The sequence below is a fragment of the Anomaloglossus baeobatrachus genome, chromosome 10 (assembly GCF_048569485.1).
Source record: "Anomaloglossus baeobatrachus isolate aAnoBae1 chromosome 10, aAnoBae1.hap1, whole genome shotgun sequence".
Classification (NCBI taxonomy): domain Eukaryota; kingdom Metazoa; phylum Chordata; class Amphibia; order Anura; family Aromobatidae; genus Anomaloglossus; species Anomaloglossus baeobatrachus.
Genome location: NC_134362.1, coordinates 192,694,296 through 192,714,896, shown reverse-complemented (window position 1 = coordinate 192,714,896; position 20,601 = coordinate 192,694,296). Strand labels below are relative to the sequence as shown.

At 43.2% G+C, this 20,601-nt stretch overlaps 1 protein-coding gene across 1 annotated transcript in view; it reads right to left on the bottom strand.

The window, feature by feature from the left end:
• Positions 1-425: 425 nt before the first annotated feature.
• Positions 426-20,601, bottom strand: part of HSD17B2 (hydroxysteroid 17-beta dehydrogenase 2) — a 36,689-nt gene continuing 16,513 nt past the window's right edge. Inside the window, exons 2-5 of the mRNA XM_075325178.1 lie at positions 13,436-13,648; positions 9,115-9,300; positions 3,369-3,506; positions 426-1,205 (exon numbers count right to left, since the gene is read on the bottom strand). Coding sequence (XP_075181293.1) covers positions 841-1,205; positions 3,369-3,506; positions 9,115-9,300; positions 13,436-13,648 — 902 coding nt within the window. The 3' untranslated portion in view covers positions 426-840. The remainder of the gene's footprint in view (positions 1,206-3,368; positions 3,507-9,114; positions 9,301-13,435; positions 13,649-20,601) is intronic.

Below are 20,601 nucleotides of genomic sequence, written 5' to 3'. Positions count from 1 at the left end.
TAAAATAGGTTTCGGCAGTCGCTTTAAAAGCAGATGTTGCACATTCATGGGTGGACTGGCTATTTGGGCACCTATTTTGATAGTCATCAATGGTATACATCTTTTAGTCCGGCCTTGTATCACTGCTCCTGATCTAGTGCACGTTGCCTATTTTTTATAACCTCACCCATGTCTCATACATTTCCACAATGGCACCAACTAAAAAAAACCATCACATTTATTAAAAAATTTTGGATACAAAAAATACTAAGTCGGGTAATACAACATTCCTGGAGGACGCACCACCCATAGTCACCCATTTTTATAGACATCAATGATACACATCTTTTAGTCCGGCCTTGTATCACTGCTCCTGATCTAGATCACGTTGCCTGTTTTTTATAACCTCACCCATGTCTCATACATTTCCACAATGTCACCAACTAAAAAAAAAATTATCACATTTATTAAAAAATTTTGGATACAAAAAATACCAAGTCGGGAAATACAACATTCCTGGAGGACGCACCACCCATAGTCACCCAATCAACAATGGTTTCCCAATTCTAGTCCATAAAAAATAAAAAAAAAGAAGAAAAAATGTAAAAAAAAAAGTTGTAAAATTATTAATTAAATGAGACATATAAAGAGACACTGGATTTTTTTTGTTTTTGCATCGATAAGAGAATATTTTCCAAAAATGTTGGATCCTGTCCTGATGAGGTCCTTAACCAAAACCTTGGCCAGTATCCATATATTGACTATGGTTTTGGCGAAGGACCTCATCAGGACAGGACGGGGTTCCTAATGTTTTTGGAAGCCTGTAAAAAATGTTCCACCGTCCCATGGTGACCGGCAGCTCTAGTCCGTCTTATTAATAGTCTTGGACGTCCGCAGGGATCTCGGGAGGATGTTCCAGTGGGTTTGGAAGGTTTGTTTTGCAAAGTTATCGTAAACCCAAAGCGGGAAATAGCGGAACAAACAAGGGATGATATAGGCGCAGCGGCCGGGGGTGTAGGAGAAGTAGGGTTGCCGGGCCAGAAGAGCGTGACGCACGTCCTCCAGGACCGGGGACAGGTCCGGGGAGCTGATGGAGGACATTGCATACTGAAGCTCCTTCAGACTGGCCAGGTAGTCCTCTCCGTAATCCTCCCTGACGTCCGGCATGAGGTTATCCAGGATGTTCTGGTCTTGACTTGACCAATGTTCTCGAGATCCAAAAATATCTGCAAGAAGAAGGCGGCAACGTCTTGTATAATTCATCAGATCTATTCCCAACGAGAATGTAAAACAAGCAGTGATAAATTATGGACGGGTCCTCGGTGGATTCGCGGCTCCTATACGAGGGGCGAAACAACGCGCGATGATATGTGTTTTTTAATTAGACGGCCTCATAAATATGTAGATTACGCCGTGGGCTCTCGTGTGGGTTTTTCAGTGTATGTACAGCCCTTCTCTAGTCGTGCGGACCTGTCACTCATCTGCTTGGAGTTTGCATGATTTGTTTTTTTGGGTTAAAAATATATCTATATATTTTTTGCCATTGGGTTTTATTAAAAATGATGCACTGTTTGGATTTGAGAATCTTATTAGGCTGCAGAATGAGTCCACTGAGAAACAATCAGTGAGCTTGTAACTCTTATCTGTCTTTTAGAGAAGCACAGACCTCATCAAAGTTGTTCTTTGATGTGGTCATAAATGAAATGAGACTAACTCAATATCAGAATGAGCTCACTGAGAATCCATCAGTGAGCTTGTAACTCTCATCTGTCTTTTAGAGAACCACAGACCTCATCAAAGTTGAGCTGAACTTTGATGTGGTCATAAATTAAATGAGACTAACTCAATAAGACCATATCAGAATGAGCTCACAGAGAATCCATCAGTGAGCTTGTAACTCTCATCTGTCTTTTAATAAACCGCAGACCTCATCAAAGTTGAGCTGAACTTTGATGTGGTCATAAATTAAATGAGACTAACTCAATAAGACCATATCAGAATGAGCTCACAGAGAATCCATCAGTGAGCTTGTAACTCTCATCTGTCTTTTAATAAACCGCAGACCTCATCAAAGTTGATCTTTGATGTGGTCATAAATTAAATGAGACTAGCTCGTTAAGACCATATCAGAATGAGCTCACTGAGGATCCATCAGTGAGCTTGTAACTCTCATCTGTCTTTTAATGAACCGCAGACCTCATCAAAGTTGATCTTTGATGTGGTCATAAATTAAATAGGACTAGCTCGTTAAGACCATATCAGAATGAGCTCACTGAGAATCCATCAGTGAGCTAGTACCTCTTATCTGTCTTTTACTAAACTTCTTTTAGTTGATTAGTGACTACAGACCACATCAAAGTTAAGCTGAACTTTTATGTGGTCATCAAGTAAATGAGAGGAGCTCAGTAGGACCATATCAGAATGAGCTCACTGAGAATCCATCAGTGAGCTAGTACGTCATCTATCTTTTAAGGAACTTCTTTCAGTTGATTTATGACCACAGACTGCATCAAAGTTGAGCTGATGTTTGATGTGGTCATAAACTAAATGAGGGGACCATATCAGAATGAGCTCACAGAGAATCCATCAGTGAGCTTGTAACTGTTATCTGTCTTTAAACTTTTTTCAGTTAATTTATGACCACAGACCGCATCAAAGTTGAGTAAACTTTGATGTTGTCATAAATTAAATGAGCGGAGCTCAGTAGGACGTACCAGAATGAGCTCACTGAGAATCCATCAGTGAGCTTGAAACTTATTTGTCTTTTACTGAAATTCTTTCAGTTGATTAATGACCACCGACCACATCAAAGTTGACTAAACTTTGATGTGGTCATAAATGAAATGAAACGAGCTCAGAAGGACCGTATCAGAATGAGCGCACTGAGGATCCATCAGTGAGCTTGTAACTCTTATCTGTTTTTTTACTAAACTTTCAGATGATTTATGATCACATCAAAGTTAAACTGATCTTTGATGTGGTCATAAATTAAATGAGAGGAGCTCAGTATAAACGTATCAGAATGAGCTCACTGAGGATCCATCACTGAGCTAGCACCTCTTATCTGTCTTTTAATAAACTTTTTTCAGTTGATTTATGACCACATACCACATCAAAGTTGAGCTGAACTTTGATGTGGTCATAAACTAAATGATAGACGCTCAGAAAGACCGTACCAGATCTTTTCACACTCCAAAACCTATAGGTGCACATGAAGTGAATCCTAATTCATGGGACATTTAATCCCACCCTATTCCGCATTCTACAAGCACCTGTTTGTTTTTGCAAATTTGCGTAAGTTGCACCAAATTTGCAGAACTCATACTTGGCCCATAGAGAAGTCTTCCCTTCCTGCAGAAGACACTACAATCCTTCACATTTATACCTACTTGTTTTGAAGCCGCTCGGGTGGACCGCGGACACCTTCACTCCCCATTTGAAGAGATCTTGGCGCATCACGGCAGAAAACATGGTCAGTGCCGCCTTAGAAGCCGCGTAAGCTGCAAAGCCAGGAATCGGCGAGTGTCCTGAAAAAGACGAGAAGGTGAAGATGAGGAAAAGCAGCCAGATACTAAACAGCAGCGTATCCCAATGTTGGGGGTTGTAGTATTCAATCTATAGAACATAATGGACTTGTAATGTTGGCAATGATGTTGGGGGTTGTAGTGTTCTGTCCACACAATGGCATTTTGTCTTGCTGCGGAGGATAAGTCCGAGCTAAATTCAATCTCTCCACAAATAAGTTCTCCACGAGAGTCGCTCCGTCTTCTCGCTGGCAGTGGAGAATGAAGGACCCTCACTCCAGGTCTCCCCCACCTCCAGCACCCGAGTCGGCTGCCCATATCCAGCACTGTGTGTGTATGTATATATATATATATATATATATATATATATATAAAATGGACATTCTCCCCCCCCTGCAGTCGTCAGAGCACTCCACTCGGCTGAATTCTTTAAGGCTTGTTCTATTTTGCACAGAAAAGTTAATCCCGGTTGCAATGAATGGCTGATTGGAGGTCGCGGTGACCTCGGATGCGGTGCTCTCGCAGCGTCGGGTTGTACATGCCGTCAGGGGATATAACCGCACGTCCCAGTCATTGTGCAGAGAAACCTTTTCATCTGATAACAAGCTGCGACTTGCAATCGTTGTATTACTGCAATGTGACCGAGACGTACAAACTAATCCGGCCCAGACACGTCGCCTAATTGCACAATATCAAGCAGCTCCGGATTTGGATCTGTTCAGGGGTTAACGAGATACAAAGAATCCGTCCGTACTGCGATCCTGACAGCGCCTGCAGGAATCTGCCGAGGTGTCTATGGGGGTTCTGTAAAATTGGGCACTACAGCCTATATACCCAGGGTTAGTCCGGCACGCCTACCGCCTTGCATCTCCGCTTTTTTCTGTTCTTCCATACAGAAAACAACTTCCTATGCCGGCACATCATTAGTGAAGCATATGAAGGGGGCTGGCTGACTGTTAATTCCAATAGCCAAGCCAGCCCCCTTCTCTTTCTATGCATCCCAATGGACAAGGGGTCTGGCTAACTGCTATTTTTATAATGGACAAGGGGGCTGGCTGACTGCTATTTTTATAATGGACAAGGGGGCTGGCTGACTGCTATTTTTATAATGGACAAGGGGGCCGGTTGACTGCTATTTTTATAATGGACAAGGGGGCTGGATGACTGTTATTTTTATAATGGACAAGGGGGGCTCACTGACTGCTATTTTCAATAGCCAAGCCACCCCCATTCTCTTTCTATGCATCATGACAGAGAAGGGGGCTGGTTTGGCTATTGAAATTACAAGTTAGTCTATTATGATGCATAGAAAGAGAAGGTGTCTGGCTTGGCTATTGAAATTAATCATCAGCCAGCCCCCATCTCCATTATGATGCACAGAAAGATAAGGGGCTACCTTGGCTACTGAAAATAGCAGTCAGCTAGCCCCCGTGTCCATTATAAACATAGCAGTCAACCAGCCCCCTTGTCCATTATGATGCATAGAAAGTGAAGGGTGTCGGCTTGGCTATTAAAATTAGCAGTCAACCAGCCCCCTTCTCCATTATAATGCATAAAAACATAAGGGGGCTGGCTTCGCAATTACATAGAAAGAGAAGGAGGCTTACTTGGCTATTGAAATTAGCAGCCAGCCAGCCCCCTTCTCCATTATGATGCACAAAAAGATAAGGGGGCCGACTTGGCAATTGCATTAAAAGAGAAGGAGGCTGGCTAGACTATTGAAATTAGCAGTCAGCCAGCCTCCTTGTTCATTATGATGCATGGAAAGTGAAGGAGGCTGGCTTGGCTATTGAGAATAACAGTCAGCTAGTCCCCTTGTCCATTATAATGTACAGAAAGACAATGGGATTGGCATAGCCATTGAAAATAACAGTCAGACAGTCCCCTTCTCCGTTATAATGCATAGAAAGAGAAGGGGACTGGCTTCTCTATTGAAATCAATAGTCAGCCAGCCCCCTTCTCCATTATGATGCACAGAAGGAGAAGGAGGCTGGCTTGGCTATTGAAAATAAGTCAGCCAGCCCCCTTGTCCATTATGTTGCATAGAAAGTGAAGGGGGACAGTTTGGCTATTGCATAGAAAGAGAAGGAGGCCGACTTGGCTATTGAAGCAGTCAGCCAGCCCCCTTCTCCATTATGATGTATAGAAAGAGAAGGAGGCTGGCTACTTATTTTAAGCACTAAGCCAGCTTCTTTCTGTATCTCTGCATCGGCTATAACAAAGAAGGGACCTGGCTTTCTTACTGAAACAAGAAGTCAGCCAGCCCCCCTTCACGCACAATAGCTAATTCAGCCTCCTGCTATGTCATGATTAACGCATAGATGGTAAGGGGGCTGGCTGGCTGCTTATTTTACTAGATAAGCCAGCCAGCCAGCCATGCATTGGCCTTGATAGAGAAGGGGGCTGGCTTGGCTATTGAAATAAGTAGTCAGCCAGCCTCCTTCACACATACAATAGCTAAGCCAGCCCCCTTCACACATGCAAAGAATGAAAAGGGGGCTGGCTTAGCTATTGTATCAGCCAGGATAATGATGTTCCGCCGGCACAGGAGACGGTGGAAGTAGATGCCAAATTTGGGATCGGAGTCAACGCCTAATGACCGCTCTGTGACCCTCCTTAACTTAAAGGGCTTGTCCACAGCAGACTTCCCCTTTAAGGCATTAAATGATTATCTGCCATGGAGAACTGAGGCCATGATATTCCGGTTTTATCCGTGTAGTAACAATGTACGCCCAGAGCCTCGATTTTGTCCTTCCGCGTGTAAACCAGAGATTATATATGTGCAATTACAATCACATAACAAACTAATTAAATAATCAAAGGGCCAATTACTGAGCTGTGACAAGCGAGTTCTGGCAAACTAATGAGCTCATTAATTAATAGTCAGGATCTCAGACTTGGCTTTGGAGATTTGATTGATCCACCCGCTAATATTTTTATACATAACTGACAGTATGATTGTACGTCGGCGGTGTAGGGTGGCAGGCGAGGGCTGCAGGTGCACAGGGTATCATGGCGGCTGTCAATCACTCGCCTCCCTCTGCCATGCTGATTAATGCAAAGAAGAACTACTATAAGGGCGGCACGGTGGCTCAGTGGTTAGCACTGGGGTCCTGGGCTCAAATCCCACCAAGGGCACCATCTGCCAGGAGTTTGTATGTTCTCTCCCAGGTTCTCCTGTCTCCACCAAAGACATATTGATGGGAAATGTGGATTGTGAGCCCCAATGGGGGGTGATGATGATGTCTGTAAATCACTATATAAGTAGAATAAATAATACTGAGGTGCACCTTGAATAAAGTGTACAGACCGATAGATAAAAAATAATAAATATGAGATCGATAGAGCCAACCCCTGAAGAAGCAACGGCGAAACATAGTATTGAATAGGATTGTAAAATAGTTACATACCACTCAATACCACATTTCACCGTCGCTTCTTCAGGAGTTAGATAAAAAATAATAGATATGAGATATATTCAACCCCTGAAGAAGCAATGGCAAAACATGGTATTGAATACGATTGTAAAATTGTTAAATACCACTAAAAAAAATAAATATAAATATATATATATATATATATAAATATATATATATATATATATATATATATATATATATATATATATATATATATATTAAATACCATATTTCGCCGTCGCTTCTTCAGGAGTTAGATAAAAAAAAATAATAGATATTAGAATGATCCAACCCCTGAAGAAGCAATGGCGAAACATGGTATTGAACAGGATTGTAAAATAGCTACATACCACTAAAAAATACAATTGTATTCAATATTCAATACCACATTTCACCGTCGCTTCTTCAGGAGTTAGATAAAAAATAATAGAGATGAGAATGATCCAACTCCTGAAGAAGCGAGACGAAACGTGATATTGAATAGGATTATAGAATAATTAAATACCACTAAAAAATACAAAGCATATTCAATACCATGTTTAGCTGTTGATTCTTCAGGAGTTAGATAAAAAAATAATAGATATGAGATAGATAGATCTGACACCTGAAGAAGCGACGGCGAAACATGGTATTGAATTTGACTGTATTTTTTTTAGTAGTATTTAATTATTTTACTCACTCTCTTATAAGGGGCCATTAATTTCCACAGCACTTTACACATAATCATCACTGCCCCCATTGGGGCTTATAATCTACGCTACTTATCAGTATGTCTTTGGTGTGTGGGAGGAAATCAGAGAACCTGGAGGAATTTTTGTCATGTATTCATAGAAGACCATGCATGTTTAGATCTGTTTTGGCATTTTGATGATTTTTTTCCTCATTTATAACCTATTTCTAAACATTTTATGTATAGATGTTGGCAGCCTTGAAATTTGCTATACACATGTTTATTTCCCTTGTGTGTATTGGAAAAACACAAAAAAAGGACATAATTTAAAGCAAAAGACCAAAAATGGTCCAGATAAAATTGTTGGCACCTTTTCAAAATTATGACATGTGATACTCGTTCAAATTCGCCTGTGGCAAGTAACAGGTGTGGGCAATATGAAAATCACACCAGATAAAAGGGGAGAAGTTGACTCAATATTTGCATTGTGTGTCCGTGTGTGCCACACTAAGCACTGAGAACAGAAGGAGGAAAAGAGATCTGTCTGAGAACTTGAGAACCAAAATTGTAGAAAAATATCATCAATCTAAAGATTACAAGTCCATGTCCAGAGATCTTGATGTTCCTTTGTCCACGGTTCACAACATATTTATGAAGTTTACAACCCATGGCACTATAGCTAATCTCAACAGATGAGGGTAATATGAAAATCACACCTGAAACCAGATAAAATGGGGAGAAGTTGACTCAATCTTTGCATTGTTTGTGTGTGTGCGTGTGCGTGTGTGTGCCACACTAAGCATGGAGAACAGAAAGAAGAAAACTGTCTGAGACCTGAGAACAAAAATTATCAACAATCTCAAGGATACACGTCCATCTCCAGAGATCTTGATGTTCCTTGAAAATCTATAGAGGAGACCCAGGAGGACCCCACTGCTGACATAGAGACATAAAAAAAAACTAAAGTGGAGGTTGCCAAAATGTACGTAAATAAGTCAAAATCCTTCTGTGAAAGAGTCTTGTGGACAGATGAGACCAAGATAGAGCTTTTTGGTAAAGCACATCACTCTACTGTTTACCGAAAATGGAATGAGGTCTTCAAAGAAAAGAACACAGTACCTACAGTCTAGTATGGTGGAGGCTTAAATATGTTTTGGGGTTGTTTTGCTGCCTCTGGAACTGGGGGCTCTTGACTGTGGGAAAGACTTTATAAAATCTGAAGATTACCAAAGGAGTTTGGGTGGTAATGTATTAGAAAGTTGGGTTTGCGGCCTGGGTCATGGGTCTTCTAGCATGGCCAACTGATGTGGAAGCTGGTTGGTATCTCTCACAAGTCCTCCATAGACAGGAGCGCTCCTGTCTTCTCTGTGAGAGAGCCGCTGCCAGACTGCTCTGGAGGAAGCTTATGTCATAGAGAACAAATAAATCGACAGTCCAAAATGGGAAATGCTGGATCCATAGCTCCAACATCCTCTGGAGGCCTCCATACACAGGCTGCCATGTCTTATACTCATCCTCTTACCCGCCATGCTGGATATGGTCACCAGTCTTCCCTTGGCTTTCCTCAGTAAGGGCATAAACATCTTGGTGACTTGAACGACTCCGATGAAATTCACCTCCATACATTGCTTGTAGACGCTTATGGGCAGCAGTTCTCCATCTGCCATGTAGCCAAGAACCCCCGCGTTGTGCACGATACCCCACAGACCTAAAGCAAGGGACATGAAAAGGCACGTGAGCCTTAATACTAGCCGTGTAGATGGATCCTCGATATATTGTCGGGGGTACTGCTTCACCTTACAAGCTGGTACTGACACTCTTACACAGGGGCGGAACGATTGCGGTAGCAGGTATCGCAACCATGACTGACCGTCAGCCCCAGCCCCTGCTTCAGCTGGATGTGTGTCTGAGGCTGCACATCCAGCTGAAATGCATCGCGGTGCAGAGACTCGTTGGGTCTCTGTACTGCGATACATGCTGCCGGCCAAACAAAAGCCGACAGCTTTCATCTTTGTCTCAGTGACTGAGGGTGGCGCATGGCGATGACATCATGTGTTGCAACAGCACCGACACCAATGAAAGCTGCCGGCCACTGTGCACTGGCTACACAGGTGGACGCTGCATCACGTGGGAGCCAGGGAGGGTGAGTACAACCTTGTTGGGTTTTTTTGCATTAGGCAGAACTGAGACATATTTACCAGGAAGGCAACATATATACCAAGAGGGGGGCAGTAGATACCAGGAAGGGGACAGTATATAGCAGGAGGGGCCCAGCAAGGGGACACTATACACCAAGAGAGCCCCAGGAGGGGGACAGTAGATACCAGGAGATGGACAGTATACACCAGGAGAGCCCCAGGAGAGAGACAGTAAATACCAGGAGATGGACAGTGTATACCAGGAGGGTCCCAGTAGATACCAGGAGGTGGACAGTACATACCAGAAGGTGGACAGTATATACCAGGAGGGGCCCAGAAGGGGGACAGTATACACCAGGAGAGCCCCAGGAGGGGGACAGTAGATACCAGGAGATGGACAGTATATACCAGGAGGTGGACAGTATATACCAGGAGGGGCCCAGAAGGGGGACAGTATACACCGGGAGAGCCCCAGGAGGGGGACAATAGATACCAGGAGATGTACAGTATACACCAGGAGAGCCCCAGGAGGGGGACAGTAGATACCAGGATGGTCCCATTAGATATCAGGAGGTGGACAGTATATACCAGAAGGGGGATGGTATATACCAGGAGGGTCTAAGTAAATACCAGGAGGTGGACAGTACATACCAAAAGGTGAACATTATATACCAGGAGGGGGACAGTAGATACCAGGAAGGAGACTGTATATACCAGAAGGGGGACAGTATATACCAGGAGGGGCCCAGCAGGGGGACAGTATACACCAGGACGGGGACAGTGTATACCAGGAGAGCCCCAAGAAGGGAACAGTAGATACCAGGAGGGGACAAGCAGGTGGACAGTATACACCAGGAGGGGGACAGTAGATAGCAGGAGGGAGACAGTATATACCAGGAGGGGCCCAGAATGGGGACATATATAACAGGACAGTGATAGATATACCAGGATGGGGACATTTTTACCAGGATGGGGGCTAGAATGGGAAATATATATATACTAGGATGGAGGACATATATGCCAGGATGGGGGACATATTTATGAGGAAAGAGCCCATGATGGGGGACATAAGAACAGGGTAGGGGACATTACTACATAATGGGGGGGGGGGGGGGGGGGGGGCTCATGTCTTTATACGAGTTAGAATACTAAATGTGTACATACATATACATCCATTTGACCAACATAAGAGGGGGGCAGGTCCCAATTTTGTCGCAGGGCCCATCGAACTCTAGTTACGCCACTGCTCTTACAGGTCATGCTCCCTGGGAAAAGGTCCCCCACATAAGGGTACCTCTCTAGAACATTTAGAGTCCGTGATTGGTGCAACGAAGAGAAGGCTAGGGGGCAAAGCAAATCTACCATTCACTGCAATGGGAGTTGAGCTGCAGTACCCAAGAATGGCCACTAAGCAGCGTATGGCACTGTACACTGTGCAGATGCGGCCACCAGCTGACTATGGAGGGTGTCATACGTCGGACCCCCACCGATCTGGTTTTGGAGACCTACCCTAAAGGTCGGCCATCAATATCAAATTCCTGGTAAACTCAAAGTACCGACGTTCAATAGATTCTTCAGTCTCATCTGCGGTTAGTATCCACTGCGTGTTCTCTCCGGTCCAAACCTACGTCTGTCCGGTCCCTACAGACGGTGGATTACCATGCGGTGTTTCTTTGGTCTCCCGAGGTTGCCTCCGCTTAATTCAGTGGAAGGTATTGAAGAGCGAGATGTATTCACAGTCAGACGTCGCTGCCGTCCATTGTGTGCTTGGCGAAAGAGAATATTTACATTCAGGCGTAATGTATGCGCCGGCCGTATCTCATCTCTTCCATATCTCCATCGTTGTAGGTTTTGCTTAGAAGATACCTGCTAAAAAAAAAATCAATGCTCCCGAAAAAGTGTCTCCATAGAGTGATTCCCATCCTTTGGTTGGGCTGGAGTATGACCATTGTCCTATACTGACCTCCTTCTCCCCGAAATGTGTGGAAGATGCTACATCTAAGTCCCATCGGACCTGGACATCTTCTTGGGTGACCCACTTGGCCTGGTATCGTATGTAGGTTTGTTCTATAAGTCTTAATTCAGATTATTTTGGTTGGCAGTGACGTAACTAGAGTTCAATGGGCCCTGGTGCAAAATTTGGACCTGCCCCCCCCCCCACTTTATGTTGGTCAGATGTATGTATATGTATGTAACATTCAAAATCCTATACATACAAGTTGCCCTCCCTCGTTATGTAGTAATGTCCTCCACCCTGTTGTAATGTCCCCCATCCTTCTGGGCTCCTTCCTCGTAAATTTGTTCCCCATCCTTGTATATGTGCCCCCTATCCTGGTAAGCATTTCCCCCATCCTGGTATATATGTCCCTCATCCTAGTATACTAGTATATATGTTCCCCATTCTAGCCCATATCCTGGTGTATATATTACCCCATGCCGGTAAAAATGCCCCCATCCTGGTATATATGTCCTCATCCTGAGCCCCTCCTGGTATATACTGTCCCCCTTCTGGTAGGTGGTAGGTACCTACTGTCCCCTTCCTGGTGTATACTGGCCTCCTGCTGGGCCCCTCCAGGTATATACTGTCACCCGCCTGGTATATACTGTCCCCTTCTTAGCATCTACAGTACCCCTCCTGGGGCCCTCCTGCTGTATACTGTCCCCCTGGTGGGCCCCTCCTGGTATATACTGTCCCCCTCCTGGTATATACAGTCCCCTTCTTGGCATCTACTGTACCACTCCTGGGATCCTCCTGGTGTATACTGTCCCCCTGCTGAGCCCCTCCTGGTATATACTGTCCCCCTCCTGGTATCTATGGTTATATCCATGAATAAGATCCGACTGATGTTACTCCCTAAGAGGTTTGATTGGTGCCAGTACCGCTGCGGCATTATTTTCATGATTCAATAACAGGAAGACATTTTTAACCCTACCTTTCTTCACTGGATTCTTTGCTTCTATCTCCTGATATACTGTCCCTTTCCTGGTATATACTGTACCCCTCATGGTATATACTGTCCTCTTCCTGGTATATACTGTCCTCTTCCTGGTATATACTGTCCCCTTCCTGGTATCTACTATCCCCCCTGGTATATATGTCCACATCCTGGTAAATATGTCTCCATTCTGTCTAATGCAAAACCCCAAAACATTGTACTCTCTGTCCCTGGCTCCTGCATCACGCAGCATCCTCCTGTGTAGCTAGCGCACAGAGGCTGACATCTTTCATGTGTTGGTGCTATTGCAACGCACCGCCCTCAATCACTGGGACACAGATGGAAGCTGCCAACTTCTGTTTGGTCAGCAGCGGGTATCGCAGTACAGGGACCTGACACACAATGCATTTCAGCTGAATGTGCAGCCTTCGATGCACATCCAGCTGAAGAAGGGGCAGGGGCTGAGCGGCCCAGTCGCGGTTGCGATCCCTGCGACCATGATCATTCCGCCCCTGGGCGTGAGACTCTAGATTGGGAGCTTCTGTTGCAAATTCTATGTCGTCTACACCCAGCTCTATTTTTTTGGGGACTAGTAAAAGGCGATGAGGTCTATCCAACACCTCCAACTGATGAATAGAAGCAGAAGGCTGATGTAACGGAACCCTACTCTTCTTGACTAATGTCCATGTATTCTCCATTCAATGCTTTATCCCTATACGGGGGAGAATATTTTATCGGTCTTGAGTTTACAGAATTTCCAAGTGTGTACCTGCGTCTTGAACCCGATTTCTCACTTCATTGTAGACATCCTTTATCTGTCCGGGGTTGGTGACATCAAGTTGGATCAAGGATAGTCTTGAAGAACACACCCTCCTAAGTTCTTCGGCACCTTGCCCCTTCTTATCCAAAACACCGGCGAAGACGAGAACACCCAGTTCATCAAAGTACTTAGCTAAAGCGTGTCCAAGTCCGGAATCACACCCTAAACAAAGGAAACAAGAGTGAGAATATTCAGTATGGCCCGTCCAAAGAAAACACCTCGCCCCCCCACAACAGCCAGGAACAGCGTTTGCCGGCTAAAAGCAACGAAACTCTGCAGAAGCTTTAACTGTCTGGTGATTTCTACATCAGTAACCACATAGCCCAAGGCTTGGGTTGATTGGAGGAGACATTGTTTTTCCATTAGAGATAATCCCTTCATTTAACAAAATAGCAAACACCTTCTGACATACTTTGCGGTTCACTTTTGCACTACAAAGAAGGGAATTGTGTCTCCATGTCTGTAGACGGCACAGGAAGAAAATAAAGCTTCAGATGTGGAGAAGCCAAATCTGTCTTATTGATCAGAACATTTTTAATGAGAAAATTCCGATGTAAATAGGTTAGGTTAAATGTGCTGTAAACATCTCTACGACATTGAGGTCAAACCATAGTCAACTGGAGTGAAAGAACCAACTATGTTCTAGGAGGAAACACCCAAAACATCTGAACAACATGGTGGAAAACCATACTCAACTGAAGACAAAGAATCAGGAGAAAACGTCCTAGCTAGCGATAAAACATGGAAGTAGTGATACTAAACTGAAGACAAAGAGGAAATCCCAAAACATCTGAACAACATGGTGGAAAACCATACTCAACTGAAGCCAAAGAACCAGGAGGAAACACCCTAGCTGTCGATAAAACATTGAGACAGTGATATTAAACTGAAGACCAAGAGGAAACCTTAAAACATCTGAACAACATGGTGGAAGCCATACTCAACTGAAACCAAAAAAACCAGCACAGACCTTGGATGAAACGCCCTAGCCGTCAATAAAACATGGTGGTAGTGATACTAAACTGAAGACAAAGAGGAAACACCAAAACATCTGAACAACATGGTGGAAAACCATACTCAGCTGAAGCCAAGAACCAGGAAGAAACACCCTGGCATCAATAAAACATGAAGGCAGTTATACTAAACTGAAGACCAAGATTAAACCTTAAAATATCTGAACAACATACCATACTCAAGTGAAGCCAAAGAACAAGCACAGTCCTTGGAGGAAACGCCCTAGCCATCGATAAAACATGGAGGTAGTGATACTAAATTGAGGACAAGGATGAAACCCCAAATCATCTGAACATGGTGGAAACCATACTCAACTGTAGCCAATGAACCAGCACAGTCCTTGGAGGAAAAACCCTAGCGTTGATAAAGCATGGAGGTACTTATTCCACACTGAAGACAAAGATGAAACCCCAAAACATACAAACAACATGGTGGAAACCATACTTAACTGAAGCCAAAGAACCAGCACAGTCCTTGGAGGAAACACCCTAGCCGTCAATAAAACATGGAGGTAGTGATACTAAACTGAAGACAAAGAGGAAACACCAAAACATCTGAACAACATGGTGGAAAACCATACTCAGCTGAAGCCAAGAATCAGGAGGAAACACCCTGGCATCAATAAAACATGAAGGCAGTTATACTAAACTGAAGACCAAGATTAAACCTTAAAATATCTGAACAACATACCATACTCAAGTGAAGCCAAAGAACAAGCACAGTCCTTGGAGGAAACGCCCTAGCCATCGATAAAACATGCAGGTAGTGATACTAAATTGAGGACAAGGATGAAACCCCAAATCATCTGAACATGGTGGAAACCATACTCAACTGTAGCCAATGAACCAGCACAGTCCTTGGAGGAAAAACCCTAGCGTTGATAAAGCATGGAGGTACTTATACCACACTGAAGACAAAGATGAAACCCCAAAACATACAAACAACATGGTGGAAACCATACTTAACTGAAGCCAAAGAACCAGCACAGTCCTTGGAGGAAACACCCTAGCCGTCAATAAAACATGGAGGTAGTGATACTAAACTGAAGACAAAGAGGAAACACCAAAACATCTGAACAACATGGTGGAAGCCATACTTAACTGAAGCCAAAGAACCAGCACAGTCCTTGAAGGTAATGCCCTAGCCGTCAATAAAACATGGAGGCAATTTATACTAAACTGAAGACAAAGATTAAACCCCAAAACATCTCAACATGGTGGAAGCCATACTCAACTAAAGCCAAAGAAGTCTTTGGAGGAAACACCCTAGACGTCGATAAAACATGGTGGCAGTTATACAAACTGAAGACAAAGAGGAACCCCCTAGACATCAGTACAAGATGGAGGCGACTAGACTCAACTGTAGTCCCCAAAAAACTAAACCCTTGCAGGACACGTCTAACACATCTTTACAACACGGAGGTAGCCATAGACGATGGAAGTCAAGTAACCAACTGAGACCTCGGAGGAAGTGACTGAGACATCGATACAACAGAGGAGGAACAAGATCAGAGCACGAAGAACCAACTAAGGTCTTAGAGAAAACATCCAACACGATGTTACAGCACAGAGGCAGTCATAGTCAATTGAAGTGGAAAAGAAGTGGCTCTTAAGTGGAGAAAATAGTATATTCCTCTGAAAAGATTTATTACAAAATTTCTTATAGGTGCTTGAATTTTTAATTTATGCAAAGTTTTTTGAAATGACAGTGACCATTTAAGATTATTGTCTATAGGTGGCGCTGTTTCTGGAAATAAAAAAATAATAATTTTCAGCTGTTTGATCATAAACGTGAGGTTGGTAAGTTAATCAACACAAACTTCAAAGGGATCCAAAGCCGAGCGCCTGGGTCAATACACTTCTTGCTATTTTTCAAATATCAGCCTTGTTTATTTGTGTAAACGTAGAAAAAAATTGGATTTATTTACTCTGAAATCTCATCGTCATCATTTAATATGAGAATATCTGACTAGACCTCGGGAGAGATAAAAGATCATATTAAACTGCGCTGCTTTGATTTCTGGGCGGTTGATCAAGAAAAAGACTAAGTTGTTTATTTGAAGCCCGTGACGGCTCCGACACATTCTCAATACGATACATAAATAATTCAGTTTCTTGGAAGGAGGCAAATAACTTATTGCTTTTAATAGAAAAGTTCTCAAACTCTCTTTAAATTAGTATACATCAAGGTTACCATAATAATAATTAAAGGACTGGCTATCTCTGCTTGTTTCTCTCCCTTCACTCTCCATAGACTTTAACAGGCAGCTGTAACCTGATCCCTCAGTGTTTTGATCAAAACAAATTTCTATATACATATATTTTTTTTTTTAATTTATTTTTTTTTTTTCAAAAAAGTTAGAATCAGTCGTGCATCTCTGGGGGGCCTCCAAATCCCCTCCGACGACAGATTTTGTCAGGTTAGAAAATAATTCGTCATATTAGACTTCCATCAGACACTTTTTTTGTTTCGTACTAAGATAAAATCACTCACAGAGAACAAAGGAGCGCTTGGTCGTTCCTGTGTATGGGAGAGTTGGGGGAAATTGTTGTTGGCCGAACATCTATCAGATGTGTATGGGGACCTTCAGACATTGATACTCTGATATTAAGATAGGTCATCAATATCGAATTGGTGTGGGTTTGATACCCTTATTAGTCCTCTGTGCTTGTCATAGCAGCACTGATAATTGGTAACCCTTCCTGTGGCCGGGCTTCAAAGGAGACTGTGATTTTCACTATATGCAGCAATGCTATAGCATTGTGGTGTATAGCACAAGTGATCAGACGACTGCAACTTCAAGTCTCTTGAGAGGACTACTAAGAACAGTTAAAAGTAAAAAACTAAAAAAAAATTATAACAAAATGAGAAAAATTAAAAAAAAAACCATAAAAAATTCAAATCACTTTTCTTTTGTCCCATTAAATATAAATTAAAAAACCCTGGATGTTTGGTATCACTGTAATCGTACTGATGAGGCGAATCCTATTACATGGTCACTATAAAATAATTCCCCAAAAAACTGTAATATTTGCTCATTGCATATAGACAGCTATTGTTTTTGGCAGTTTACACGGGACAATGCACCACCGAGAATGATGATATTCCCCGATGAACGAGCACTTTGCCGCCTGTTTACACTGAGAGATCGTTTTTAAGAGCCCTCGTCAACGATAATCTTTCAAAGTAAATGCAGCTTTAGACCATTACGTAAAAAAACGAGATACTGTATTCCGCAGCGGCCATTTAGATGAATTACTGAGCGGCTGACCTTCCTAGGTCGTAAAGAAAAATGTACAGATGTTGCCATGATAAGACAAACTTTTTTAAAGTTGGATGCGGTACGGAATCTAAACATCACTTAATAAGACCATTTATCGGCTTAAACGTGCAACGCCGTGTTACATGTCCACCAGCTCAAGCTCAGATGCAGAGGACGCCGAACTTCATCTGCCTCTCTTTGCATGCTGGTCACATATAATGCATGCCTGTCACACATAATGCATGCCTGTCACATATAATACATGCTCTTTGCATGCGCATCACATATAATGCATGCTCTCTGCATGCCTGTTACATATAATGCATGCTCTTTGCATGCCCATCACATATAATGCATGCCTGTCACATATAATACATGCTCTCTGCATGCCTGTTACATATAATGCATGCTCTTTGCATGCCCATCACATATAATGCATGCTCTTTGCATGCCCATCACATATAATGCATGCTCTTTGCATGCCCATCACATATAATGCATGCCTGTCACATATAATGCATGCCCATCACACATAATGCATGCTATTTCCATGCCCGTCACATATAATGCATGCTCTTTGCATGTCCCATCACATATAATGAATGCATGCTCTTTGCATGCCCATCAGATATAATGCATGCCTGTCACATATAATACATGCTCTCTGCATGCCCATCACATATAATGCATGCTATTTCCATGCTCGTCACATATAATGCATGCTCTTTGCATGTCCCATCACATATAATGCATGCTCTTTGCATGTCCCATCACATATAATGCATGCTCTTTGCATGTCCCATCACATATAATGCATGCTCTTTGCATGTCCCATCACATATAATGCATGCTCTTTGCATGCCCGTCACATATAATGCATGCTCTTTGCATGCCCGTCACATACAGTCATGGGCTAACATATTGGCACCCTTAAAATTGTTCCAGATGAAGCATTTCTCAGAGAGATGTGTTGCAATTACACGTCTTGTTATACACATGTTTATTTCCTTTGTGTGTATTGGAACAACCCACAAAAAAAAAGAGAGAAAAAAAAGGCAAATTGGAAATAATTTCACACAAAACTCTAAAAATGAGCCAGACAAAATTGTTGGCACCTTTCCAAAATTGGGGGTAAACAACTTTGTTTCAACCATGTGAAGCTCAATCAAACTCACCTGTGTCAGGGCAATATGAAAATCACACCTGAAATCAGATAAAAAGGGGAGAAGTTGACTCAATCTTTGCATTGCATGCTGTGTGTGCTACACTAATTATGGAGAAAAGAAAGAGAAGAGAACTGTCTGAGAAGGAAAATTATCAACAATCTCAAGAATACACATCCATCTCATGAGATCTTGATGTTCCTTCATCCACAGTGCGAAACATAATCAAGAAGTTAATAACCCTTGTCACTGTAGCTAATCTCCCTGAACGTGGACGGCAGAGAGAATTGCTGAAAGGCTGCAATGCAGGATAGTCCAGATTGGGGATAAGCCGCCCCAATCATGTTCCAGAGCAATTCAAGCTGTCCTGCAGGCTCAGGGAGCATCAGTGTAAATGCAAACTATCCATCCACATGAAATGAAACACTATGGAGGAGACCCCAGAGCTGACACAGAGACATAAAAAAGGTAGACTGCATTTTTCCAAAATGTACATGAGTAAGAGATAATCCTTCGGAGAAAGCATCTTGTGGACAAACGAGACCAAGATGGAGCTTTTTGGTAAAGTACATCATTCTACTGTGGCCTACAAAGAAGAAACAGTACCTACAGTCACACATGGTGGAGGTCAGAGATGTTTTGGGGTTGTTTTGCTGCCTCTGGCACTGGGGGCCTTGAATGTGTGCAAGGCATCATGAAATCTGAAGATTACCAAAGGATTTTGGGTTGCAATGTAGTGCCCAGTGTCAGAAAGCTGGGTTTACGCCTAAGGTCATGGGTCTTACAGCAGGACAATGACCCCAAAGATACTTCAAGAAGCCCCCAGGATTAGATGGAAACAAAGCTCTGGAAAGTTCTGAAGTGGCAGCAGAGACCGGGTATAAGGGATCCTTTTAATTTTAGGAATACCCTAGAAAACATCATTAAAGGAAACCTGTTGACACATTTTCACATATGGAAGTAGTGATACGATTGTATAGGTGCTTGTCCCCCAATATAATATGATGCCTTTATTGTAGAGATCCAATGTGCCAGTCAGGAGAAATGACGGGTAGAAGCTGTATGCACTGGAGTGTGCACTTGCAGCGGGCAGTCCTAGAATACTGACACGCCCCCAGTGCACTTGCCAGTCCTAGAGCACTGACATGCCCCCAGTGCACTTGCAGCGGGGAATCCTAGAGCACTGACACGCCCCCAGTGCACTTGCAGCGGGGAATCCTAGAGTACTGACACGCCCCCAGTGCACTTGCCAGTCATAGAGCACTGACATACCCCCAGTGTATTTGCACCGGGGAATTCTAGAGCACTGACACGCCCCGCAGTGCACTTGCAGCGGGCAGTCCTAGAGCACTGACACGCCCCCAGTGCATTTGCCAGTCCTAGAGCACTGACACGCCCCCAGTGCACTTGCAGCCTAATTTGCATACGGCTTCTATACTATTTTCTCATTACTGGCACATCGGATCTGTTCAGGAAAGGTATCATTTTTTTTATAAAAGGATAAGGAATAACTTTCCAAATACTGAGGATTTTACCACTTTGGCCCCAACCGATCCCGGGGACCAGGCTAAAAATGCTTGTAAATATTTTTCTTTCTCAAAGGTGCAGATTTATTCCTGGAAATTTTGGAATAAAACAGTTATGGTGTTGAACCCCTCCCCCCCCGCCCCCCAAAC